Source organism: Agelaius tricolor, unplaced genomic scaffold (assembly GCF_023055355.1).
Source record: "Agelaius tricolor isolate 1412-34295 unplaced genomic scaffold, bAgeTri1.0.p SCAF_14, whole genome shotgun sequence".
NCBI classification, from domain to species: Eukaryota; Metazoa; Chordata; class Aves; order Passeriformes; family Icteridae; genus Agelaius; species Agelaius tricolor.
This window is the reverse complement of record NW_027269274.1, coordinates 1,424,164-1,451,275: the sequence shown is the minus strand read 5'-3', so window position 1 is coordinate 1,451,275 and position 27,112 is coordinate 1,424,164. Positions and strand designations below refer to the sequence as shown.

Genomic DNA, 27,112 nt, shown 5'->3' with positions numbered 1-27,112 from the left:
CTCGCTGGTTTTTCCCTGCTCTGTCTCTTTACCACTAGATGGCAAAAATAGACCAGCAAGAAGAGACCAGGAGCACATAATTCAGCTCTGACAGGAAATTGCCACATCGTTTATCCTTCACTGGTGACAGGAGGGTGTAGGCTGCCTTATCCAACTTTATCCAAACTCCATTGTGATCCAAGTGCGAGCAGGATCTGTGCACAGATCTGTGCAGGGTTTCTGTGCACAGCTCACTGGTTCTGGTGGTGCTTTCTCCTTGTCCCTCAGAGGGCTGTGCAGGAAGGGTTTCCATGGGCATGGGTGAGGTGCCAGCTCCACCTTCCTGCAGCAAAGGGGGCTGCTCCTGTCACCTTTGGGGTTGAATTTCGGCGCTCCCTGAATTGCCCCGTTTCCTGCGTTCTGCTTTACTGCTCGTGTTCAGCTTTGCCCCGGTGTGAAGAAGTGACCAATTGTCTCCCAAAGGACAGGCAGAGCAGCTGTGTCCCCCACTGTGTTCCCTCCCCTTGCTGGGGGGGATGAAGGAGACAGCTGAAATTCAGAGAATTCATTCCAAGTGAGCGAATTTCTCCCAGAATTTCTCTCCAGATGGACTCTGAGTGTAGAGTTGCTCCTTCCCTTGAAGGCACACTCCCAAAGTGTATTTCTGTTCCATACAGATAACTGCCTGTTCCCATCTACAAAATCAGACTTTAAATGTCACTGCTTTGCAGCCAAGTTCATTGACTGCAAATATGTTAACTTGGGAGTATCCTGAGGCACAAGCAGCACTGGATACCTTTTCCATCTGCTCCAGGATGGCAGTGCCTTGCAGCAGGGCTTTGACAGGCAGGTGCCTGAGTGCTGACTCCCTTGGGTGCCACCATCACAGAGAAGCTGAGAAAGTGCTTTCTTGGTCACCCTGGAGATTGCAGCCAGGATTTAGATGCATGGACAGCTGGTTCCTGCGTGCCAGGATAAGTGAGCAGCTTCTTCAGGGTCTTGTGACAGCTGGGGGTTCCTTAGGAAAGGATTTGGAGAAAGTTGTTGTTCCTTTTTCTCAGTTCATCTTTGTTTTTTCCTAGCCTTTTGTCCTTTCATCTGCAGCCCCAGGGTTTTATCCAATTGATGTATCTTTACTTTGCTGGAGGAGGCTGGGGGTTTGCTGGGACCTTGGAAATAAAGATCCTTCTGGTGCCATGGCCTTTGGAACACGTTTTTGTGCTTGAGAGCAGCACAGGCTGTAGTGTGAGCAGCAGGACATCCAACTCCTTGATTGGCTTTTTGTTTCTCTTGCCTGGGATTGATGGATGTGGCTCCCATTTTTGCTGCTGAAGCTGATTATTTCCCAGCAAGGTTGTTGGTACATGGTGTGGCCGGGTTTTTATGTTTTCAGCTCGTTAATTATGTGGTGAGAGGGGTAATTGCAATGTGTGGGGTGTGTTTGGAGAGCTGGCAGTGTCAGGGTTGGGGATCTCAGCTGATGTGTGTTATCAGAAGGCAGGCAGAGCTCCCAGTGTGTGAGGGGTGAGTGGCTGGGGGGGTTTGTCTCTTCTGGCCCTGTCTGTGAGCTGAATTCTGCGTGGAGGGGGAGTTGCTGTGCTGGCACTCAGGGCTGACCCAGGGGAAGCAAGCAAGGTGTGCGTGGCCAGAGCAGCTGCTGTCAGTGTCCTGGTGTCCTGCACCCACTGCCCAGAGTGCCCCCCGTGTGTGTGGGGGCTCTGCAGGGCTCCCCTGAGGCCCTGGGCTCTCTCCACAGCTGGACCCCGAGCAGGAGGCAATGCGGCGGGGCCGGGGGCCCCAGGAGAAGATGGCCTATTCCCTGGTGTCTGTGCCTGAGGGCAACGACATCTCCTCCATCTTCGAGCTGGACCCCACCACCCTGCGAGGGGGAGACAGCCTCGTCCCCAGGTACAGTGACCTCTGTGCAGCTCGGGGGGTTTGGTGGGATTTTAAAGCAAAGCTGCCCCACGCTGTCTTCCTTTTAGCCTTTGGAATCAGGTTCCTCGTCTAATGAATGTGCAAATAATCAGAAAATGCCTTGAGTGCTTTACAATTGAGGTATAAGTAAGAGAACACTGTTATACACATGGGGAAATTGAGACTAAGTGGCTTCCTAAGTGACTTCCTTGCCAGGAATGACCTGGGACTAAAAGCCTTGTGTGTTCTAGCAAGGCATTCATCCAGTTAGGATGTAACACCAACTATTTAGCACTGGATTTTCTGTTGTTTGTGTGTTCTTCACTGTTCATGTGGCACCTCTTGCTGTTGAAGAGCTGCTGCACCCTTCCAAGTGCCACACTCTGCACACAGCTCTTTGCTGCTGTTCCCACTGAGAAAGCACAGCAAGTTTCTTCCATCTATTCAGCAACTCCCTAAATCATCAGGTACCCATATTTGGAGTATCAGGGAGCTGAAAACCCCAGAGGTAAGGGGAAAAGTTGGCAGCTGATAGCAGTGGGAAAGTGGATGGGAAGAGGTTCAGATTGTTGCTGTGCAGCAGCTGAGTTACAGCAGCTCAGAGTAGCTGTGATTCTATTTTAGAGCAGAATCTCTTCCACTACAGAAGAAACCCTCCTCAGGTGAGTTCACAGAGCAAGCTGAGGCAATAAGAATGCTGCTCCAGTTGTGCTATGCAGGGTGGACAGAGATGACACTTCTTTTCCACTTGTTTCTGCCAGCATCTCAAAATCCCAGCAATGCAAAGGTTTCCCAGCTGGGAGGCTGACTCATGCTGGGGCACTCCTGACTTTCTTTCAGGAACTCCTACGTGAGGCTCAGGCACCTCTGCACCAACACCTGGGTTCACAGCACCAACATCCCAATCGATAAAGAGGAGGAGAAACCTGTGATGCTCAAAGTAAGTTCTGTGACTTTGTGTAAGCACATCCCTTGACTCCTGTACTTCCATACCTGTTGGCAGGAGTTTCACTCCCTGAGCCTGTCACAAACTGAGCATGTGACAGTAATGAACAGTGCCTGTGCAACATTTGCTCTTAATGGCTCAGATTCCTGGTATTTTTCTAGTTACACTGTTCAGCCTCTACTCCAAAACAGTCATCAGGAGCAGGATATTTTTTCCACTGGCTACAGCAACATTTTGCCATCTCACCTGCTGCTCCTTTGAGTTTAGGGACAGCTTTGAGCTTGTACAGAGTGTTCTCAGAGTTTGGGCTCAGCAGTGCTCCCATGCTGCCTAAGCAGAGGGTGGCTTTTCTTTCATTGTCCCTGAGTGTGAGCCACTGCTTTGTTCTGCCTGGGGGTTTGCTGATAAAGCTTCTCTGCCTTTCAGATTGGGACCTCTCCAGTGAAGGAGGACAAAGAAGCTTTTGCCATAGTGCCAGTCTCTCCTGCAGAGGTTCGGGACTTGGATTTTGCAAATGATGCAAGCAAAGTTTTAGGTTCCATTGCTGGCAAGCTGGAAAAGGGAACAATAACCCAGAATGAAAGAAGGTAAGGAAGCCAGAATTGGGGTCAGATAATGTTGTTTCCTGTAGTCAGTAACTGTTTCTTTGACAGTTTTATCAGAGTAAGCTATAGAAGAGGGATTTGGTTTCCTCCTTGATGGGATTTGATGATGTTGTGTCCATAGTGGAGGTTCTCAGGCCTGGTCTGTCCAGCTGTTCTTGTCCTCCATGAAGTGAGAGCATGAGAAATGTTGTGAGCTTTGGGGGACTAATCCCCAGCATGCCTCTGCAAATGGAGTGTGGGAATTCCTAATCCATCTTGTGAGGACTGAGCATGTGACTCGCTGCAAATCCTCTGACCGTGTCTGTGAAAATGGGGCCACACAAAAAGAGCACAGGAGTGGTGGCTGTGTCACACCGGGCCCGTGTGCTTCCATAGCCAGTGCCTTTTATTTGGGAGAGATTATCACCTGATTTATGCTTTGTGGCAATTGAAAGAAGTGCCAAATAGAACTTGGCAAGTATAGAGTTGTCCTGAAGGGATTTTCTTGCCTTGCTGCTGCTCTGGTTTAGCTGTTGGACAGTGAGGCTGCAGCAATGGGGGAGCATTAGTTTCTAATTTTAAGTTCTGTGCAAACCTCTAAGCTTTATCCAGCCTGTAATTGCTGTTAGTTTTTCACTTAGCATTTAGAAATCTGTGTAAACTTACCCTGGCACTGCTCTTTTAGCACACAGAATTTGTACTCTCATGTTAACAGCTTCTGGCTTTTCCATAGATCTGTTACCAAGCTGTTGGAGGATTTGGTCTACTTTGTTACTGGTGGAACTAATTCTGGCCAGGACGTCCTTGAGGTGGTGTTTTCTAAACCGAACAGAGAACGGCAAAAGCTGATGAGAGAGCAGAATATTCTAAAGCAGGTAGGCTGGGGTTTTCTCTGAGCTCTGCCTATGGGAAGGGTTGTTGGAAAAAAGAACCTGGCCAGGCTGGATGGGGCTTGGAGCAGCCTGGCCTGGTGGGAGATGTCCCTGCATGTGGCAGAGGGATGGAACGAGATCATCTTCATGGGCCCTTCCAACCCAAGCCATTCTGTGGCTCTGTGAAACTCTGGTCTCAAATTATTGGGAGCAAAAGGTGCTTTGAGTTTCCAGCTTTCAGCAGGCTCTGGGCAGTGGCTTGTAGGCTCACCATTGCTGCAACTAAAAATTCCAGCAGATGCTGTTGAATAAAGGTGATCAGCATCTTCTGTCCGGGCTGCTCTGTGGCCAAGAACCATGGTGACTGCAGCCTATTTCTGATGTACCTTTGGAAATACAAAGGCACAGAGCTTTGGCACTAGTTATGAGCAGGAGAAGGCAGTGCCTCATGGGGCTGTGTCTGTGGTTTTTACTAAACTTGCAGATTTTCAAGCTGTTGCAAGCGCCCTTCACGGACAGTGGGGACGGGCCGATGCTGCGGCTGGAGGAGCTGGGGGACCAGCGCCACGCGCCCTTCAGGCACATCTGCAGGCTCTGCTACAGGGTGCTCAGGCACTCCCAGCAGGACTACAGGAAAAACCAGGTTGGAAATACCTCTGTCGTGATCAATGGCACCAGCATGGTTCCTCTGCTCAAATGAAAGAAAAAAAAAAAAAGCTTTATCCCATAAAGTAAACCTTGCTCTGCTGTGGCTGCACAGTCAGCAACAGCTTTTGGGATTGCTCAGTTTCATTCTATTTTTCATCTATCAGAGACTATAATGTAATTAGCACTGGTTCTAAGTGAGATTTAGAAAACAACAGAATTTCTAACTGTCCCACACAGGTGAATCACAGGACTGTTCACTCTTGCTGACTACAGCTTCTATTGAAAGTTGCCCTGTAAATTAAGGCTGTTCAGTTTTGTTGCCATGTATTAAAAACAAGGTCCTGTCAAATTAGTATAAATGCCTTGCTGCTGTCTAGCCCAGGAGAGAGGGGAGGGATAGAGGTGTCATTGTTTGCTTTCTTTCACACAAACAATTTGGATCCAACCCAGTTTGCTCCTTGGGATGTTGGTATTGACAAACATCCACCTGTTTTCTGTTATCATTTTGAATTCTGAGGGCTAATTGCACCCCCTTGCTCCTTGCCTGTGTGTTTTGAAGGAATACATTGCCAAGCAGTTTGGCTTCATGCAGAAGCAGATTGGCTATGATGTCTTGGCTGAGGACACCATCACAGCCCTGCTCCATAACAACCGCAAGCTCCTGGAGAAGCACATCACAGCTGCTGAGATTGACACCTTTGTGAGTCTCGTGAGGAAAAATAGGGAGCCCAGGTGAGAGCTGCATTCCTGAATATGTGATTACCCTTCTCCTTCTGGGAAAAGTCTGTACCTGCCAGCTTGCTCAGGAGGAGGCACAGCCAGTTCACTGTGTTCTGGCACTCGCCCTGCCGTCCCCTCGGGCAGCGAGTCTTGCTCTGCTCTGTTCAAGTGGAGTTCTGAATGTTTGCTTCCTGAAATGTAGATTGCCTCAGTGTAGACTTCAACAGTGATTGATACCCTCTTGGCTCGTGCTTTCCAACAGGTTTTTGGATTACCTCTCAGATCTGTGTGTCTCCATGAACAAGTCTATTCCCGTGACACAGGAGCTGATTTGTAAGGCCGTGCTGAACCCAGCCAATGCAGACATTCTTATTGAAACCAAGTAAGTTTGTGCCTTTCAAGATGGTTCTCCTGGTGTGAAGCAGAAGGAAGGTGGCTCAAAGCTGAGCATGCTGCTGGCACATCCCAGGGAAGCAGGGAATTAATTGTGTGGGATCCTTTTCAAACACGGGGAGCAGGGCTGGGGACAGCAGGTGTCTGCCAGGTGCATCCTCAGCCCCACAGGCAGAAACCCCTCAGATCTCTCCTGTTTGATCCCAAGCACACAGATCTTGTGTGCAGGGAGGTGTGCAGGCTCCTGGGCTGATCCTCCCCCAGCTCTGAGGGAGCTCAGCTGGCAGCAGAGCAGAAGCTGCTCCAGCTCTGCTCACCTTTCCTCCCACTGAGGTGGGGTTTGGGGTTCCAGCTCTGCTCTGCCATTGCTGAGGCCTCATAGCAAGCACCAAATCACCCTTGTCTTTGGTAAAAATGCTTTATTTAATATATGTACTAGGGAATACATAGCCATTATTAAAATACTGCAAAAGGCAAGCAGGTAGTGTTTAAAACACAAATGGCTGAGAGTATACTTGCACATTTAATTCTTGTCATGAAATCATAAAGGCTGTATTTATTTCCATGAACTCTTAGTATTGGTACATCACTTATTTGTCCTTGAGTATTTAATTTGGGTTTTTTTCAGGTGTTGATATTTTCTTTGCTGGAAGCCTTTTTAGTATCAGGAACTGATTTATTTCTAGTTACTTCATCACATAAACTGAAAGAAGTTCTGATCCATTTGGCATTTATGAGATACAGAATGAATCAATTTTTTTTTTTCCCATGTCTTTTCCTGGTCTGTTGAATGACCTTTGAATCAGTTGTCCTGTGAAGAAGCTTTTGAAAGTCCATTATTATGTGTCTTTAACTTCCTTGTTTCTTCATCTTTTTCACTTGAAAGGAGCTGAAATGTTCATCTTCTTAAGGTTGAATGGAAAGCTTATAATCTAATGCTTTCAATAATACACCCCAATGAGTTGGTGTAGTAAAATGCTCCTGCTGAAAGGGCAAGATGCATTTTAGCAAGTGTCTTGGAAGTGATGTGAAGGATGTATGTGGGTCTGCAATGTAACCTCCTCTTCTCCCCCAGGCTGGTGCTCTCTCGATTTGAATTTGAGGAGGTGTCGAGTGGAGAAAATGCCCTGGAGGTTGGAGAGGATGAGGAGGAAGTGTGGCTGTTCTGGAGGGACAGCAACAAGGAGATCCGCAGCAAGAGCATCCGGGAGCTGGCCCAGGACGCCAAGGAGGGGCAGAAGGAGGACAGGGACGTGCTCAGCTACTACAGGTGAGCAGCACCCAGCAGCTCCCAGCTCAGCAGGGCTGCCTGGGCAGGCCTGGGTGCACAGGCTGTGCTTGGGCAGCAAAGCTCCTGTTCCATGCACAAAACAGCCTTCAGAGAGGGAGGGTGAAGGCTCTCAGGAGTAGGAGCTGAAAGCACAAAGTTACTTGTGGTGGGGAGTCCAGGTGTTGACATGACCCAGTTTAAACTGGTTTTTAAAAAATAGTTGAGGCTTTGAGCGTGTTGAATTTCCCAAGCCCTTTGTGCTTGGTTTCCTGCTGGTGGGTGTTGGAAAATCCTCTGCAGGTACCACTGGGATCTCTGTCCACTTGGGGGTTGCAGGATTTGGGTGTGTGGGTTGCTTTGCTTTTGGTTAGGAAGAAGTCACTGTTCTCTGTGCCTCCTGCTTTCTGCCCCAGCCTTTAGGTCCTGCACTGGCAGCAGCACCAGCACGAAGCTGTGTTGGTGCCCCAGGCTGGGCGTGGAGGGGTGCAGGGCTGCTTGCACAGCCCAGGCCCTGCTTTGGGCAGCTCTGACACGGCTGAGGTTTCCAGATGACTTGACAAGACACAGAGTTCTTGGCATAGTGTAAGGTCAGGTTTCAGCCCAGACCAAATTCCTGTGTCTGGGTTATAAACCCCTGAGAGTCATTTGACAGACTCAATTGTGGCAGTGCAGAAAGCACGACTAGATTATGTGTTTAAATAACCATTTTGTTTTGAATTGTTTCTTTCATTCAAATGATTCTTGCAGGAAAATTCCTAATACCTGGTTTTATTTGAGCCCATTGGAGCTCAAAAGGAGACCTCTTAGATAAAAGTTTTTTCAAGCATACTTGCTTTCAAAGTAGGCATTTTGTTTGTAAAGTCAAGTAGTTTATATATATATATATTTATATGTAGTTTACCCAGGGAATTAAACCACAATCTTCAAGCCTACATAGACTAACACATATAATTTTCTTTTTTCCCTTTTCCCCTGAAGATACCAGCTGAACCTCTTTGCTTTATATATATACTATATATATTTTTTTGTGGATATAAAGTATACTTGAAATATATTTATATATGCTTATTTATATATATTTATATATGCTTATTTATATATATTTTTATATGCTTTGTTTCTAAGGGTTAAAGTAGATTGTATATACATTTTTATATGTATTTTACACAGCAAATTAAACCATAATCCTCAAGCCCACATAAATTAACACATATAATTTTCTATTTTCCCTTTTCCCCTGAAGATACCAGCTGAACCTCTTTGCTTTTTATGTACACTATATATATTTTTGTGGATATAAAGTACACTTTATATATCTTTATATATGCTTATTATATTTATTTTATATGCTTTTTTGTATATTTATATATGCTTATATATTTTATATGCTTATTTATATATATTTTTATATGCTTTGTTTCTAATGTTAAAAGTAGATTGTATATATATATTTATATCAAGTGTATATGTATATATATATACACTTTGTGTAAAGTGTATGTGTATATGTGTGTGTATATATATACACACACACACACTTTACACAGCAAATTAAACCATAATCCTCAAACCCATATAAATTAACACATCTAATTTCCTTTTCCCCTTTCCCCTGAAGATACCAGCTGAACCTCTTTGCTTTATATATACACTATATATATTTTTGTGGATATAAAGTATACTTTATATATATTTATATATGCTTATTATATTTATTTTATATGTTTATTTATATATATTTTTATATGCTTATTTATATATATTTTTATATGCTTTGTTTCTAATGGTTAAAGTAGATTGTATATATATATATTTATATCAAGTGTGTATTTTTATATATATACTTTGTGTAAAGTGTATGTGTATATGTGTGTGTATATATATATGCACACACTTTACACAGCAAATTAAACCATAATCCTCAAGCCCATATAAGTTAACACATAGAATTTTCTATTTCCCCTTTCCCCTGAAGATACCAGCTGAACCTCTTTGCTTTATATATACACTATATATATTTTTGTGGATATAAAGTATACTTTATATATGCTTTTTATATTTATTTTATATGCTTATTTATATATATTTTATATGCTTATTTATATATATTTTATATGCTTAGTTTCTAATGGTTAAAGTAGATTGTATATATATATAATGGTTTCTATATATATATAATGGTTTCTATGTATATATATAATGGTTTCTATCTATAAAATGTTTCTAATGGTTAAAGTAGATTGTATATATATTTATATCAAATGTGTATTTTTATATATATACTTTGTGTAAAGTGTATGTGTATATGTATATACATATATGTGTATATGTATATATATATACATATATACACACACACTTTACACAGCAAATTAAACCATAATCCTCAAGCCCATCTAAATTAACACATGGAATTTCCTTTTCCCCTTCCCCCTGCAGATACCAGCTGAACCTCTTTGCTTTATATATACACTATATATATTTCCCCTTTCCCCTGCAGATACCAGCTGAACCTCTTTGCCCGCATGTGCCTGGACCGGCAGTACCTGGCCATCAACGAGATCTCGGGGCAGCTGGACGTGGACCTGATCTTGCGCTGCATGGCTGACGAGAACCTGCCCTACGACCTGCGCGCCTCCTTCTGCCGCCTGATGCTGCACATGCACGTGGACAGGGACCCCCAGGAGCAGGTGACCCCCGTCAAGTACGCCCGCCTCTGGTCTGAGATCCCCTCCGAGATCGCCATCGACGAGTGAGTGCGGGGCTGCCGCTGCTCGGGGCACGGCGGGCGTGGACACGGGGCCTTTGCACCCAGCTTTCTTCTTGGCTGCTCGTGTTTGTATGGCTTTCTGAAAGTATCCTGCTTCATTCTGATTGGTTGGTACTCAGTTCATTGGTTAGTAGTTGCTAGAGCTTGCCAAACACTTCATTTTCTAAAGGCATTTGTGTTCTTGTCTCCTGGGTAGAAGATGCCTCCCGCGGGTACCAGTCCCTCCTCTCCCAGGTGCAGGCTGGTTCCCCTGGGACAGGGATGATTGCTGGATTGATTCTGGGCAGGATTGATTCTCACAGATCCTTGTCAGCCCAGCCATCAGCTGTACTTAGCCCAAGCACCAGGCCTGAGCCGTGACTTTACAAGGTTTTACCCTTATGCAACAGCTGTGGGGTTTTAAGGCAGCACCAGGCCTGAAGTCATGCTTTGTTTATACAGTTGCTGTTTGTAAATAAATCAAACACACTGTAAGGTGTTGCTGAGAATGAAATAAGCTCCCTGTGTGTGGGGTGAGCTCAGTGGTCACAGCGTGTCTGGGCAATGTGACCATGGAGTGACCTGCATCTCTCTCCTCCTGCCTCATTTGGTTGGAGAACCACAGAATTGTTAAGCTTGGGAAAGCCCTTCAAGCTCAAGTCCAGCACTGAGCTGTGTCCCTAAGTGCCACATCCACACATCTTTGGGACACTTCAGGGATGGTGCTTCCACCGCTGCCCTGGGCCCCTGTTCCAGGGCTTGACCACGGTTCCAGTGAAGACATTTTCACTAAAATCTCTCTAAACCTCCCCAGTCTGGGGCCATTTCCTCTGAGTGTGGTCCCCTCAGCACAGATTGTCCTTACGGGAGCTCACCACCAGCAGAAACAGGGGGAAGATGCTCAAACAAGGACACATTCCTGAACTTCCAGTGGAAAATCCTCTGGCACAGAGCTCAAAACCTACACAAAGCCACAGCTGGAGCAGACACATGGTTTCTTGACCACTTGTATTAACTCTATAATTAACAATTCCAAATTAATAGTACTCAGCTGTTCAGAGCTCATTTTTTTCAGTTGGAGAAAATGAACACCTAAAATTGAAGTGATGTCTTAGGAATTTAAATTTTGTCAATGTTAATACTGGTGTTCAGTGGTTTCTTGTATTTCCTCCCTTGCCAGCCTGGTTTTCTCTGCTGAGAGAGATGCAGTAGAAAATAAATCAAATTTCAAGGCCAAAATATAAAACCAAATGGTTTTAGCTCTGGCAGGAGCTCACCAGTAATAAGTGATCAAATAGGAAGCAAAAGTATTTTGTGGGAAGTGGTGGGATTGTCCTTCTCAAAGTCATTCTGCACATACTGAGAAAAAACCCTAGAATTTATATTAAAAATTAATATCTGCTTTGCATATATATTGGTTTTATTTGGAGGAAAAATACCATCCCCACTCAGGCTCTCTTGGCCACTCGTTCTCCTCAGTGCTACACATCACTTGTCATTGTTTCCACTCAAATAATGAGGTTGCTTTTTGTGTTTTTTGGGACCAAATTATCTTTTTTTTTATTATTATTTTCCTCAGATGTTTTAAAATAGTACCTAATGAGCATATGGGATAAACCAACAAAAGCCAGGAAATTCTGGTGTCAGTGTCCTGACTCCCTCATTTGGATAAATTATTTACCAGCCTTTAGCTTTTCTTAGATTTTGACAAACCAATGAAAAATTGTTCTGGGGGGAAAAGAGCCCTGTGTATTTGCATGCTAAGTTTTGTTTTGTTTTCTTTTTTTTGTTCTTTTTTTTCCCCTCTTCAGCTATGATAGCAGTGGAACTTCCAAAGATGAAATTAAGGAGAGATTTGCACAAACAATGGAATTTGTAGAGGAATATTTAAGAGATGTGGTGTGTCAGAGGTTCCCTTTCTCTGATAAAGAGAAAAATAAGCTCACTTTTGAGGTAGTTATCCAGTTCTGATTTTATCCTATTTTTTTTGTGGAATGTTGGTTATTTTTTCAGCACCAGGTAGTTTGGCAAGTAATTAGTGGGTGTAATTAGTGAGTGCTGAGCCTCAGCTGGCTCCTTTCTCCTTGTGCAAGTAATCCCACTAAAATTTGTGAGTTTGCAATTATGGTTCTTGAAATACAATTAATGCACATCAGTTTGTCTGATGTTTGCAGCAGCCTTGTTTTCTCTCTGGGCTCTCAGTGTTACTGCAAAGCCAGGCTTTACTCTGAATAAATATCTCCAAAATTCAACACTGTTTGCACACACACAGAGAGTCTCCAGAGCTGATGTTCACCAAGAGAAAAAGTGTCCTGTGCCTTACTGACCTGTTAAAATAGTCTAATCAAATAAATTGTTGCAAATCCATGCAACAAATAACCATTGATTTAAGAAAAGCTCTGATATCCTATAAAAAAAATAGAGTTGATGTCATACACTTCTAATAATGGGGCTGCATTAACTATTTGCCCTGTATGTGGTATTTTTATGTGGGTCCTTATGGGGTGGACTTGTGGGGGAATTTTATAGCTTGGAAGTTACCAAGCTCAGCTTTATGGGTGTGATATCTTTTTTGTAAGACAATGATAAAAATTATCTGTACCTTCCCTCTAGTCTTGCCCTGTTTTGTAATGAGACAAGTACAGTCTGAGCTATAGAATATCAGTTGCAGATACAGACATGAACTGCAAGCATTGCAGTATTTGTAGGCAAATAGGAAACTTTCTGCTGTGATGTAGAGCTGGACAGTCTTGCAGAATTCCCAGATATTGTGATAAAGTGTGACCCTCAGCCAGGTTCTTAATCTTGTCACTGTGTTAAGACAACTTGACTGTGATAGCAAAATGTTTAGTATTAATCAGGCTTTTTATTGTTATTTTGGTAGGTTGTTAACTTAGCCAGAAATCTGATATATTTTGGTTTCTACAACTTCTGTGACCTCCTCAGACTAACCAAAATCCTCCTTGCTATATTAGACTGTGTGCACATCACTACCATCTTCCCTATTACCAAGATGGCAAAAGGCGAGGAAAGTAAAGGTAAGGCTGGAAAGTGTAGGACAGAAAGTTCTTGGGTGGCTCTAGTTCATCTCAAAATGTCACTGTGGGGTGGAACAATGAAGTCACACAACATCCTGAGCTGGAAGGGACCCACCAGGCTCACCCAGCCCAGCTCCTGGCCCTACAGACACCCCAGCAATCCCACCCTGGCATCCCTGGCAGTGCTGTCCAAAGGCTCCTGGAGCTCTGGGGCTGCTGTGCCCATTCCTGGGTAGCCTGGGCAGTGCCAGCACCCTCTGGGGGAAGAACCTTCCCCAAAATCCAGCCTGACCTGCCCTGGCCCAGCTCCAGCTGTTCTCTGGGTGCTGTCCCTGTCCCAGGGAGCAGAGCTGGGAGCTGCCCCTTGGGAGGGGACCCAGTGAGGTCTGACCTCAGTGTGCTCTGCCCCATCTGAACAGACCAAGAAATCTCACTGCTCCTTATATCACTTGTCTAGTCCATTCCCCATCTTTGTAGCCTCCTTTGGGTGCTCTCTAATGTCTTTGGATCTTACATTTTGGCCCCCAAAACTGCCTCCAGGGCTGGAGGTGAGGCTGCCCCAGTGCAGAGGAGAGCAGGACAATCCCCTCCCTCCCTGGCCAGTGGTGCTGTGCTTGGAAATCCTTTCTGTCCATGGCTTGGTTGTAAAGCTGAATATTGCCTGTGATGGGAAAGGGCAGGAGGCTTCTCCAAGCACTGCAGTGCTTCTCTTGGCTTCCCCTGTCCCCAGGGTGTGGATGTGTCATGTTGGGACAGTTTCCCATTGCAGGCTGTGGCTGGTCCTTGCCCTGTCAGTGCAGCCCCATCCCAGCACACTAACCCTTGTGTTTCCTCTCTGAAGGGAGCAATGTGATGAGGTCCATCCACGGCGTGGGGGAGCTGATGACCCAGGTGGTGCTCAGGGGCGGGGGGTTCCTGCCCATGACTCCCCTGGCAGCTGCCCCTGAGGGCAATGTCAAGCAGAGTGAGCCAGAGAAGGAGGACATCCTGGTCATGGACACCAAGCTCAAGATCATCGAGATACTCCAGGTACCACATGGATGCAGCTCCTCGTGCTGTCCTCCAGCATTAATTGTGTTCTGCTGCCTCTTAATGTACTTCTGGCTCTCAGACTGGGAAAGTATTGCAGGGGTGACCTTGTCAGGCACAGGGCTCCTAACTTGTTTATGACAATATTGTGCCATTATTGAAAGAATTTATTAGAAAAGAGTTTGCAGTAGACATTTGTGTATTTAGCAGTGCTTTGTGAGTATCTGACTTGAGGCAGAGCTGTCATTTTCCACCCTGTTGTCTTCCCAATTTCTCTGGGTCTGCAGGGCCATCAGAAGTGCCCTGAGGAATGGGGAGATCTGGAGACTCCTCTTGGCACAGCCCTCAGCCTGCCATGTGTTTTCAGCATGCACAGCCAGCCTCTCTCTCTTCCATCTCTGCCTTTCTCACTAGCTCACCCCAACGTCTTTAGGATGCACGCATTTTTCCTCGTTATTGACTCAGAATTATTGAGCTGAGATGCATCTTCCCTCTCTGGGTGTGGGAGTGCTTTCTGTGCTCAGAAGTTTCATCAGCCAGGCCTGGGGGTCAGCATGCTGCCAGAGCCTGGTGGGTGAAGGCAGCAGAGCAGCAGGAGAGCCCTGCTGTTCCTTGCCCGTGCCCCGTGGGAGGCTCTGCCCTTCGCTCAGCAGCAGGTGCAGCACAGGGGAGGCTCCATTCCTTCCCTGCACCATTGCTAATTTCAGCTCAAGGCAGAGCTTCTCTCGTGGCCTGGCATGTGCAGGGGGCTATTTCAGTGTGCCAGTGTTCCCTGCTACCAGGGGCCATTCAAGCTGGCATTAAGCATTTTCCCTGAAAGCTGCAAGAACTCTGAGTGTTCTTGGCTTTGTAGCTCCTTCCTCAAGGGGAAGACCGTGGAGAAGGTGGTCTCTGCTAGGCTGGAGGTTTCTGTGGCACCAGCTGGTCCAGCCCAGCTGAAGTGGTGACTTGTATGGCACAGCCTGGCTCCTGGCAGCTCATGTCCTGCTCCTGTGTCCCAGAGCCCCGGGCGAGCAGCAGCGTGTGTTCAGGATGGAGATGGAAGTGCTGCTTTCCTTTCCTGAGGGATGGGGTGAGGATGCCAGCATCACACAGGAATGAGGCACCAGAACCCTGCCAAAATGTTTTACTCATCAGTATTTATTATGTGTGTGTATCATGCTCGTTGAAATCCCTGGAAAATATTACTGAGTTCTGGGGGTTTTGAAGGTGATATTTACATATCATGGAAAGATGGAATCCCAGAATGGTTTGTGTTGAAAGAGACCTTGAAGCTCATCCAGTTCCACTCCTTGCCATGGGCAGGGACACCTTCCAGGGTGCTCCAAGCTCTGTCCATCCTGGCCTTGGACACTTCAGGGATCCAGGGGCAGCCACAGCTGCTCTGGGCACCCTGGGCCAGGGCCTCACCACCCTGGGTAACTTTGCCAGATTAAATCCACATCCCTGCTCAGTTGATGTCTTTGTGTGAATTGTAGATGTGGTGGAAATACACAGATTATTTCAACATTTCTCCTACTTCTGTGTCATCAGTTTATTCTGAACGTGCGGTTGGACTACAGGATCTCCTGCCTGCTTTGTATATTTAAACATGAATTTGATGAAAGCAATGCCCAGATGTCTGAATCCCCCACTGGAAGCAGTAGTCAGGAAATGCCAGCTAATGTACCAGGTGGGTTATTTGGCAAGGAATGAGGTTGTGTGGCTTAGGGAAGACTCTGGAATCTTCAAGGTGCTGATGGGATGATTGTTTCAGGTCCCACTTGCCATTTGAAATGTTTTTAAGCTGGAAAGACATCTTTGCTGTCACTCTGATCTCATGTATTTGTCTTGTTTATTTTTTCAGGAGCCCTGGACTTTGAACACATTGAAGAACAAGCTGAGGGGATTTTTGGTGGAAGGAAAGTATCTCTTCACAGATGCTAATCGAGGGGAAGTCCCCAGGCTGGAGGGCTCCCAAGGAGTGGGCACTGGGAAAACAGCTTCATTGTCCTAAAATGGCCTTGATGCAGCTCAGAGTAGGGTCCATCTGGATCCAGAGATAAGGAACAGGGGTTCTTCAGCCAGAAGGATCATCAGGGGAGGGCTCTGTGCTGTGGGTGAAAGCCAAGGTGCAGGGTTAGTGCATCTCAGCTCGATGCTGCAATAGAGTCTCAGTACAATTTCCCCCCTTATTTAAAAGTAAGAAAAAAAGGTTTTCTGCCACTGCTAAGAGAATTTAGAACCTGCTGGGACCCTCAGTCTAATGTGCTGGTTAACTCCTGCTGTGTTTCCAGTGAGGAGAACACCCCTCTGGATTTGGATGATCACGGGGGCAGGACTTTCCTCCGGGTCCTGCTGCATTTAACGATGCACGATTACCCTCCCCTGGTGTCTGGTGCACTGCAGCTGCTCTTCAGGCATTTCAGCCAGAGACAAGAAGTCCTTCAGGCTTTCAAGCAGGTACCTGTGTGTCTGGAGAGAGTTATTCCTCATCTGAATGTATTTATGGCAGCTGAACCCAGCCCTTTTTGTGCAACTCATGGCTTTGCCTCCCTGTAAGGTTCAACTGCTCGTTACCAGCCAAGATGTTGACAACTACAAGCAGATCAAACAAGATTTGGACCAGCTGAGGTCAATAGTGGAGAAATCTGAGCTCTGGGTGTACAAAGGCCAAGGTCCTGATGAGGCCATGGACAGTGTGCCAGGTGAAAACGAGCACAAGAAGAAAGAGGTAATTGGGTTGTGTTTGTGTGAATTTGGGTGGGTATTTGGAGGGTGTAGCTGCTGTCAGAACTGTGACAAGGCCCTTCTTCCCAGCACACTGCCTAGGCGAGGTTCTCTCTACTGCTTTCAGGTTGAGGCAGGAATGAGAGCAGAACTTGAGCCAGGTGATGCCCAGTAGCAGCCCTGAGGTGTCACCTTTAGGGTCTGACAGGGCTGGTTTGGGTTTGCTCTGGCTCCCCTTTCAGCACTGACCAGTGGCATGGGATTTGTGCAATCAAAAGTACCGCAAGTAAGGTAAGGGCAGAGCTGTGAGCTGCTCAGGTGACAGCAGAGAACTGTGCTTTATCTCTACCTGATAACAGAGGATTTTCCCCACATGCACATCTGGCTTAGAGCTCTTTTAGTATCTTGTTTCCATGTAATTTGCAATCAGGAAAGACTGGCTGAGGGGATGCAAGAAGCAGTCCCTGGTTTAGGAACATGTATTGCTGGAAGTAAATACAAGTAATCCACTTGTTGCTTTTCTTGTACACATTGCTGTGAGGAATCTCTTGGTATTTGTGCAGTGACAGTTTAATAACAATAGGGAGAGAAAGGAAGGGGTTTTTTTTCTGAGGGGAGACTTGATTAGAGACAGAATGTGACAGGCAAAGGACGGGAGGTTGCTGCCTCTGAAATCATCCCTCCCTCACCTTGTTTTGTGTCCTAGAGGTCAATGTGACTTGACAGGATAATTGTATGTGTTTTTCTGAGGCTGTCAGAGCTGGAGGATGACAGTCCTTCCCAGGAGGAGAGCGGGCGCTATCCTAGAACGGTAATTTTAGCCTTCATGTAGACAGTAGTATAAGCTACTAATAAATTGTCTGATTTTATCCTCAGGAAGGTCACAGCAAGTCTCAAAAGCCTGAAAGTACTAGCAGCTACAACTACCGGGTAGTAAAAGAGGTAAAACTTTGCTTCTTGATAGTTCACTGGAAGTGTAAATGAGTAACAGAGCTCTGGAGAGCTGCAGTCAGAGGGAGGCACCCAGGAAAGTCTGAGTCACTCTGCCATTGTGGAAACTATTTGCTGAGTAATAACAAATCCCAACTTGAATGAGAAGCCAGGATAGAATAAGCACGACGTGTGTGTTCTTTCCTTAAGAATGGATTAGTGAGAAACGTGACGTTTGCTGCTGTTTCAGTGGTAATAACACAATATTTTTACTGTTAAGGACTACAAAGACAGTAAGCAAGGGGAGAAGCCATTTAATTCTCCCTGTCCTGAGTACCTTGCACTCAAAGCCACTGTGCTGTTGAAATTTAATGTAGAAAGTACCAGATGAAAAACGTGCTGTGCTGCTGGTGTGGTGTGAGCTGAAGGTGTGTCTGTGGCTCTGCTGTGGAGCTTGATGTTGTGTTCACTTGACATGGCTGAGTTCTGCAGGAGCATAGAATCTCAGAACTGTAGAGTGTCCTGAGGTGGAAGGGACCCACAAGGATCATCCAAGTCCAGCAGCCCAGGGATGGAGCCTGGGCCACGAGGGGCTGCCTGGAGCCGCTCTGCTCCTGCAGATGAGTTGGTCCCTGGTGCTGCTCTCTGGGACCTGGCGTTCTCTGGAAGGAAAGCCAGAGTTGGGCTCTAAGGCCAGTGTCTCCTGCAGATCCTGCTGCGGCTCAGCAAGCTCTGCGTGCAGGAGGGGGCCTCGGTGAGGAAGAGCAGGAAGCAGCAGCAGCGACTCCTGAGGAACATGGGAGCTCACGCCGTGGTGCTGGAGCTGCTGCAGATCCCTTACGAGAAGGTGGGGCTTTGTGTCATGCTGACAGGCTTTTGATACCTCCTCTGAATCTTCCTGAACCTCCTCCCTGTGGATTGGATGCACAGAGGCTGGTTTATGTAGCCTCATAGTCCATAGAATACCCACTCTCAGAAATAAGGAGCTCAGACAAGCTCTGTTTATTTGAAGCCTGTGGATATGCAGATTGCCTGAAGAAATATTCACAAATCATACTGCAGCATTAAGGCTCAGCTCTGAGCTTTTCATGTGAGCCAGGTGCTGCCTTGAGGTTAAGCTGTGTTGATGGGAGCAAGACCCTCGTTGTGAGGCAGCTGTGTGAGCACCATCCTGGGGACAAGGAGGGAAGGGAGGGTGCCTGGTGCCCCAGGGGTTTATGAGCAGTGCATACAGACCCTCCCCCAGCTGTAGAGTCCTAAACTCCCCCTTAGAGGTGAATAAATACCCACTGGCTCTCCAGGTGAGGTCTGCTGCTCCTAATTAGCCTTATCAGGGCAAACAGCAGTGCAGGCTGGAGCCCACTGGGGCTGGGTTGTGCCTGTGAGCCTGCAGAGCACCAGGCTGTGCTGACACAGCACACCCCAAGGTCATCACGTTGGCTGCTCATCCATCACAGCTGACAGGTATTTATCAGTACTGAGGTGAGGCACCTCTGCACATCTTCCTGGTCACTCTGCTGTCCTCTCTTTCAAACTCATCAGGTTTCTGAGAACCAGTAATTCTACACACGTAGCTTTGATTAATGTTAATTCTCGTGGTTTCTTGCGTCATGTTTTGCTAAAAAAGCAGCAGCAAAAACACCTTTCAACGCCTTCTCATCACCTTTCTGTCCCATACATGTGAATGTGCATCAGACAGGCAGTGTGGAAGGGGTTTCATCCTTGGAAAGATACGAAATTCCTTAAAAATAAAAACAGGCAGTAATTTTCCAAAGCGCGGCTCCTGCCGTCGGTGGGCTGGGAATCCACGCTGACGTCAGAGGAAGGGCACTGGTTCCTCAGCAGTGCTTGGAAGGCTGCAAGGAGGTTCCAGTAAAGATAAATTGGGCTGAGCTGGTGCAAAAGCAACTTTCCATGGCTGCTTTGCCATGAGCTTGCCCGTGCGTGGCTGCGGAAGGGCTGTGGGACGTGGCAGCTCTCCTGGGCAGCCCCGAGGTGATGATGTGTGCTTTGGCCAAGGGGCTGGGACGTTCAGAGGAGTAGAAGTGACTAAAGCACGTTGCTGGCAGGCCTGGCTGTGGAATAGGCACTTTTAGAGAATAACCTACTGTAATTTCTATTATGGGCTTTATTTTTGACGCTCTTTGGAAGCGTGGAGCTGGCCTAGCTCATCCCAAGCGTCTGTGAACTGGGTGGAGGTTTGTTTTCCTTCGGGGTGTGAGAGACGTGACAGTTCCCTTGCTGGAGCTGTGGTTCATCCTGTGCTCACCTCAAGGTGAACCTTTGGATTCTTTTTAACCCCCTCTTCTTTGTCATGCAATCCCAGGCTGAAGACACGAGGATGCAGGAGATAATGAAGCTTGCACACGAGTTCCTGCAGAACTTCTGTGCTGGGAACCAACAGAACCAGGCCTTGCTGCACAAGCACATAAACCTGTTCCTTAACCCAGGGGTAAGAATAACCTCAGGCTGTGATTTATTTTTTTGTTCTAGCAGGAGAAGGGACTGCACTGTCCTTGGTGATACCTCTGGGGCTGTTCTGTTGGAAGACTGGTTGAAGAGGTCACATTTTGTTTTCATTCTAAAGCCTCAAAAGTTGGCAAGATGTTTGTTTAGGGCAGTTTCAGTGTAGAAAGTTCAAGAGGCTGAAGTGGAGTGAAAAACAGGCTGAGATAGGAGCAGTGGTGTTGAAAGCTGAGGCCCTCAGCAAAATTCCCTTCAGCCCTGTGCTTGCAGGAGTGTTGGCTTTACCCTAACCCCGGTGGGGATGTGTTGGGTCGTTGATTTTCTGACGTTTTGCTCTTTCATCCCCTCCATCAGATCCTGGAAGCAGTGACAATGCAGCACATTTTCATGAACAACTTCCAGCTCTGCAGTGAGATCAACGAGCGCGTGGTTCAGCACTTCGTCCACTGCATCGAGACGCACGGCAGGAACGTTCAGTACATCAAGTTCCTGCAGACCATCGTCAAGGCAGAGGGGAAATTCATTAAGAAATGCCAAGATATGGTAATGGCTGAGGTGAGAGCTGCAGAGATTTGCAGGGTCTGAACAGAAGTTTGCACATAGCAGTTGGTGAACATGACAAATTGATCCTCTCGCTTCGGGGACTGCCAAGAAGCTGACAGCTCTCACCATGCAAAAAGAGCATTACAGCTCCCAGGAAGCTCAGGCTTTTTGTGACCAAAAGCTCTCTGAGCTCCTGACTCACAGGTGTAATGAGGGGTTGGTTGTTAATGGCACGAGTTACTTCCCAGGCCTGTACCCAGCAGCAGTGTAGGTGGGGTTATCAAGCAAGGGTGCCTTTGTCTAGCAAAATTGGCTTGAAGAGAAGTAGTTTAATTTCAAGATCACTAAAGCAGAAGGAGAATTTCACCATGATAGCATTTTGATGAGAGTTTTTTATGAAATTTTAGAACCATCATAGAATCACCTTCCACTATCCCAGGGTGCTCCAAGCCCCATCCAGTCTGGCCTTGGGCACTTCCAGGAATGGGGCAGCCCCAGCTTCTCTGGGCAACTGTGCCAAGCCCTCACCACCCATATTTTTTTGCCATCTAAACCTGCTCTCAATTTGAAGCCATCCCCCTTTGTACTGTCTCTCCCCAAGCCCTTGCAGATTGTCTTAGCAAGATGTGCTTACTCAGCTTTCGAGTGTGAAGGGGGAGCAGATGAGGCTCAGCCTTAGGTGTGTGGGTAACTGGAAACTGGGGAGCAAGGATGAAAGGGAGAGGTCAGAGAAGGGTGAATGAATGCCTTTAAGGGGGATGTTGGATGGGATCTGTTTGGCAGATCTGCACATCTGATGGAGTGTTTTGGCCTCCTCAGCAGGGGGAGCCCCAGGATCAGATTTGTCCAGTCTGGCTTTTGAGCATCAGTCCTGATGGGAAGATGGAAAATATTTCATATTTTGTTGTTCAGCTCAAAACCAGCTCCATGAGCTTCTCAACACTTAGTTTAGTGTGAGATGCTCAGCAAGGGCCTCTCCCAAGGTCAGCAGCTGCCCTGAGGGTTTTCTTCTACATCTTACCCTGCTGTTTTTCCCAAACCCTGTGGGAGAACAGCCCTGCATCCCTCCAGCTGTGTGCTCAGCAGTGGACCAGGGCTCAGTTTGCTCCATCTCCTTCCCTTCCTGGAGTTCCAGGAGGTCTGAGCTGCTCTGGAATCATGGCCAGCCAGGTGTCAAATGTGAAGCTGATGGAAATCTCCAGTGTGTGACTTGACGTGTCACTGGCCTTGGCAAATGGCTGGTGTTTGTTGGGACGGGTGGAAGGAGTGAGCCCTGCAGTGCTCCCATCCCTGGCAGCCCTCCAGCAGCACAGGGCTGTCCACAGCTGCCTTAGGAAGTCACCTGGGGTGACATGGAAAGGCACAATGGAAAGTCACAAACTTCTTGGCAGAGCTTCTGGCTAGCAGGCCAGGCTTTGGCTTGCAGGGCTGGCTTTGAATTTCCTCAGTGGTTCAGAAGGGGTCAGTTAGATGGGAAATGTCCTCCTGGAGGGAGCCCTGTGTCCCTGAGGGGCTGGGCAGCAGCAGTGGGACAGCCCCAGGAGGGGATGCTGTGGGGGGATCCCAGGCTTGGCTCTGCTGATGGAATGCTCTCCTTGCCCCACAGCTGGTGAATGCAGGCGAGGATGTGCTGGTGTTCTACAACGACAGAGCCTCCTTCCAGACCCTGGTGCAGATGATGAGGTCGGAGAGGGACCGGATGGATGAGAACAGCCCCTTGATGTACCACATCCACCTGGTGGAGCTGCTGGCTGTGTGCACAGAGGGCAAAAACGTCTACACAGAGATCAAGTGCAACTCCCTCCTCCCTCTGGATGACATTGTCAGGGTGGTGACCCACGAGGATTGCATACCTGAGGTGAGAGAGGGTTGTTCCTGCTGGGTCTGGCCTGGCAGGGGTTGGTGCAGGTGGGCAGCGAGCTGGGAACTGCAGCCCTTCCCTGCTGCTGCTGTTGGCACCTCCAGCCAGCCTGGATAGTCCTGTTAAATCCTTTTATACTTCCTCCCTACCCTGCAAGTGGCAATGTGATGCTGTACTTGGTTATTTTATAGGGTTCTTGAGGCAGAGAGGTTTATGGATGTGCTGCTAACCTTGAACAGATGGTTCTGCAGAACTGGAAATTATTATTATGCTGACGTTTTGTCTGCAGTAATCCTGGGGGTTTTTTATTGGATGGTGTCTTGCTATTCATGGCATTAAATTTCACCAGTGTTTAAGTGAAAGGAAGAAGTAGAATGCCAAATTATCTGTGTAGCACTTTTAATGTGGCATTATATTCATTCATACCACCATTCAGGTTCTTATTCTTTATGAATTATTTTCTCTACTTTTAGGTCAAAATAGCATACATCAACTTCTTGAATCACTGCTATGTGGACACAGAAGTAGAAATGAAAGAGATTTACACCAGTAATCACATGTGGAAACTGTTTGAGAACTTCCTGGTTGACATCTGTCGGGTAATGTATCTGCCCCAAGGAACTGAATTCAGCCTGAAAACCTCTTTATTCCAGAGCAGTAAGGATAAGACATCCCAGTGCATCAAGGCAATAAGTACCCTGAATACTCTGTTCCTGCAAATATGTGCCTCCTTTTCCCTGTGCCTGTGGATTTCATTAGTCATATTCCATGGAACACATCCATATTTTCCTTTTTAAAAGAAAAATCCGAGCCCAAACCCAAGCTCAGTGAAGCTCCACACCCTGCTCCTTTGTCCAGTGCCTTTTCTGTCCTGCCACCTGGCCTGCTTATTCTGGCAACATCTCTGAGCTCCTTCCTGAGCAGCACTCAGCGTTTTTTGGCAGGTCAGGACAGATTGTTTTCCAGGCTTGGTGTTTATTTGGCCATATGGCTTTTTGCCTGGGATTCCAAGTATTTCCCCATACGAAAGCATTACACCTCAGTGCTCCCCATCCTGCTCTTGCCTTCCTCCAAGACACTGTGGTTTTTTCCCTCCCCCAGCCATGCTCTGGGCCAGCACACCAAACCAGGAGCAGCTCTGGCTCTGCTCTGGTGTGGGCTGGAGATGCAGAGCCCCCGTGTCACTGCATTGCTGGGACCAGGACAATGTGAAATGAGGAACTCCAGTCTCTGGTGAGCTGCCCTGACCCTGCTGTGGTTTGTGCTGCAGGCCTGCAACAACACCAGCGACAGGAAGCACGCAGACGCCATCCTGGAGAAGTACGTGACCGAGATCGTCATGAGCATCGTCACCACCTTCTTCAGCTCCCCCTTCTCTGACCAGAGCACCACCCTGCAGGTGGGGAATGCACACAGAGCAGGGAGAGCACTGCCAGGGCACTTGTGTTCATTCCACTTAGTGCCATTGACAGTGCAAAGGAAACACGGGGGAGCAGTGCTGCTGTAATTGGGGGGCAAATACATCGCAGTTCTTGGTGACCACACTGGTCCTTTGGCTGTAGAAATGGAAAAACATGTAGGTCACTGTACAAATGTTCTTCTAGAAAAGCTCAAATGGCACACTAATTCATCAGTGCATTCAGCTCTGTGCTGCCACCAAGGTCTTCTGTGGAGAGTTCTTGTGTGTCATTGAATCCCAGAATGGTTTGTGTTGGAAGGGACCTTAAAGCCCATCTCATCCAACCCCTGCCCCAGATACCACAGAGGGAGCAAGGGTGATTGATTAAGGACAGCATATTTTACAGAAAGATTCAATTTCCCTTAAAAAGAAAGGATTCAGAACAAGAATCCAGAAGCTCTCATGTGTCTCACCAAGTAGATTTTGGCTAGTTCAGAAGTTGGGGAAATGTGAAGGAGGAGCTTGGAACACCTGTGAAGGGGAGAAGGCAGAGAGTTGTACAGCAGAGCAGCAGAGTCAGGATGTTGCCCTAATATTTATGTTTGTACAGAGATAACCCTGTTCTTTATGCATAAATAACTTTCTGGGAGGGTGTGGGTGGAGTGGTCAGGTGTGTGGCAGCTCTGGCAGGAGGTTGAGAGGGGCAGCTGTTGAAACTTGATGCAACCTGGTAGTGCCAAGGGCAGGTGTTTGCAGTGCAACCTCCAGGTCTAAAGCTCATCCAGCCCTACCCCTGCCTGTCTCTGACCTCAGCAGAGTGAGCAGTGCAGCAGCTGATTTGCTCCTCAGGTGACTTTGGTTGCTATTGCACCTTCTGTGCTCCTCAGAGAAGTGAGACATGGAGACTGTGGCCTTGTCCTGGGCTCTGCCCTTCCTCTGTGCCACGTACCTGAGCTGCCCTGCTCTTACTTGTTATCTCTGAGATGCAGCATTTGAATACACATCTTGCCATCTTATTTTAGCCATCTGTTAATGTTATATCAGCAGTTTTTCTTTAGTTTCTCAATCTCCCCCTCTGTCTAGCAAGATGAAGTCACTTGGTTCACCTCTTTTCCCTTCTCAGTTGATAGATCTGCCTTGTCCTAGATTCATCTTTCCTCCTCATCTCCAAGTTAGAAGTGGTTTCTCTCCCTTTTCCTGCCTGTCAATACTCTTGTCTATACCCAGGGACTCTCCCCCTGAGGAGCACAGCCTATTGTCCACCCCTGCTCCAGGTGGGATTTCCTCCCCTCTGGGGTGCTGCAGGTGGGCTGATCTCTGTAGGGAGGGGATGTGGCCACTCTGCTCTGGCTTCAGTCCCTCCCTGCCCTTTCTGCTGCACCTTCTCATCCCAGCCAGCCTCCTCTTGCCTCCTGGTCCTTCATGTCAGGGCTTGTTTGACTGAAATCCTTCCTGCCCTGAGTCAGCCCTGCTAGTTCAGGGAACACCTTGTCCATCCATCATGTGGTTCAAATCACATAAAATTAGAAGAACACAAATCTCTTGGCAAAGGACAGCTGCCCACAGCTTCTCTTTAGCAAACGTTGTTCAGCCTGTTTGCCTCCAAAGTTGTTGCTGCCCAAGGTTTCCCTTCCCAAGTGCAGCTGGAGACATGAGGGACATGGAGTAAATTTCCTATTTGATTTATTGACCTTGTTTAAGCAAATGGAACATCTTAAAGGGTTTTGGAGACCAAAAAGTCTTTAGACATGAACTGAAAGGAATATGTGGGTGGTTTAAATCCAAACATGCTGGTATTTTCAGGGCTCTGGGTGAATGCTTTGATTGCCATGGTTTTTGGTGTTTGGCTTATTTCCAGAAAGGATAAATGGATATTTGCCTCTTAGCAATTCTGGGGGCTTAAACTTTGGTTCTCCTCTTGTACATTTTGTAATGGTGTTTTATTTAATTGATCTAATAGATTTCATTAGCTAATAGATTTGGCTTTTTACTCTAACTCCGCTTTTTTCTTGCAAACAGGCTTTACTGTTGACCAGAATAAATGAGGTATTTTTTCCCCTGGTTCCTAAGTCCTGTGGTGTTTGCACTGTGGTGTAGTTCCTGTAGCTGATAGAAGCATTCCATAGCTAGTGGGCACAGGGACACAGGGTGTTCCCTCTCAGATTCAAATACTTAAAATGCTCCTTCCTCTACAGGTTGTAATATGTTGTTCTACAAAGTAATCACTGTACAAAACCAAATGGAGTTTTGGTCACTATTGTTGGGCAGCTGCAAAGGTGAAAGAACAGAGCTCATGGGCTTGGGTGTGTTGGAGCAGCTCACCTGTCTGTAGTGGAAGATCATCTTGTGAAATTCAGGGCTGAAAACCACACCTTGATTTTGGCTGATCCTGCAGCAGCTGCAGTGTTAGCCACTAACCACTGCCTGTGTTCCAAATAACACACAGCTGCTTTCTTAGTGAATTGGATACCAGCTAATAATGCCTGGGATGATGAGTTTCCAACTCTGGAGCTCTGCTGTCACATAGCCAAGCCCCATTTACCTGTGGCCTCTTGAGTCAGCTGCTGGTCAACACTAAAAGAGAAATCTGTGTGCCAGGGTTGCTGATAGCTCTGATAAAACAGATGAAGGTGACTGCTCACTTCCTTTGCTTAGTCAGGCTTCAATTACCAGGGCTTTCTGCTGCAGAAGCTCCTGTTTCATTTTCCCTTCCAGCATTGGTTCCCACCCTTCCCATGCAGCTGCTGATCCCGTGGTAGATACCCTGCCACCACGGGGAGTTGCCCAACAAGTGCTGCAGAGCAGCTGGAAGGGACTGGAGAGCGGCAGCTGGGCTGGGAGCAGGGAGCCCTGCTGGGGTGAGGCTGTGACTGTGCTGTGCTTGCCTTGCAGACCCGGCAGCCCGTGTTCGTGCAGCTGCTGCAGGGGGTGTTCAGGGTCTACCACTGCACCTGGCTCATGCCCAGCCAGAAGGCCTCTGTGGAGAGCTGCATCCGGGTGCTCTCCGACGTAGGTAAGGAGTGGGGAGAGCACAGCTGCCTGCTCCAGGACTGCAGCCA

The 27,112-nt window shown here is 47.2% G+C and overlaps 1 protein-coding gene across 7 annotated transcripts in view; it reads left to right on the top strand.

Moving 5' to 3' along the window:
- Nucleotides 1-27,112, top strand: part of ITPR1 (inositol 1,4,5-trisphosphate receptor type 1) — a 162,013-nt gene that overhangs the window by 57,872 nt on the left and 77,029 nt on the right. For 3 of the 7 annotated variants that reach the window (XM_071439295.1, XM_071439293.1, XM_071439291.1), the window contains exons 12-35: nt 1,736-1,887; nt 2,737-2,836; nt 3,269-3,429; nt 4,160-4,301; nt 4,783-4,941; nt 5,506-5,678; nt 5,929-6,048; nt 7,135-7,329; nt 9,830-10,081; nt 11,890-12,031; nt 12,963-13,116; nt 13,958-14,145; nt 15,679-15,817; nt 15,992-16,046; nt 16,422-16,587; nt 16,688-16,858; nt 17,731-17,796; nt 18,494-18,631; nt 20,111-20,236; nt 20,605-20,805; nt 22,400-22,651; nt 23,128-23,253; nt 23,925-24,053; nt 26,946-27,066. In XM_071439295.1, the coding sequence (XP_071295396.1) occupies nt 1,736-1,887; nt 2,737-2,836; nt 3,269-3,429; nt 4,160-4,301; nt 4,783-4,941; nt 5,506-5,678; nt 5,929-6,048; nt 7,135-7,329; nt 9,830-10,081; nt 11,890-12,031; nt 12,963-13,116; nt 13,958-14,145; nt 15,679-15,817; nt 15,992-16,046; nt 16,422-16,587; nt 16,688-16,858; nt 17,731-17,796; nt 18,494-18,631; nt 20,111-20,236; nt 20,605-20,805; nt 22,400-22,651; nt 23,128-23,253; nt 23,925-24,053; nt 26,946-27,066 (3,628 nt within the window). Of the gene's footprint in view, nt 1-1,735; nt 1,888-2,736; nt 2,837-3,268; nt 3,430-4,159; nt 4,302-4,782; nt 4,942-5,505; nt 5,679-5,928; nt 6,049-7,134; nt 7,330-9,829; nt 10,082-11,889; nt 12,032-12,962; nt 13,117-13,957; nt 14,146-15,678; nt 15,818-15,991; nt 16,051-16,421; nt 16,588-16,687; nt 16,859-17,730; nt 17,797-18,493; nt 18,632-20,110; nt 20,237-20,604; nt 20,806-22,399; nt 22,652-23,127; nt 23,254-23,924; nt 24,054-26,945; nt 27,067-27,112 lie in introns of all 7 variants that reach the window. The other 4 variants (XM_071439296.1, XM_071439297.1, XM_071439292.1 and 1 more) reach the window with 2 other exon arrangements.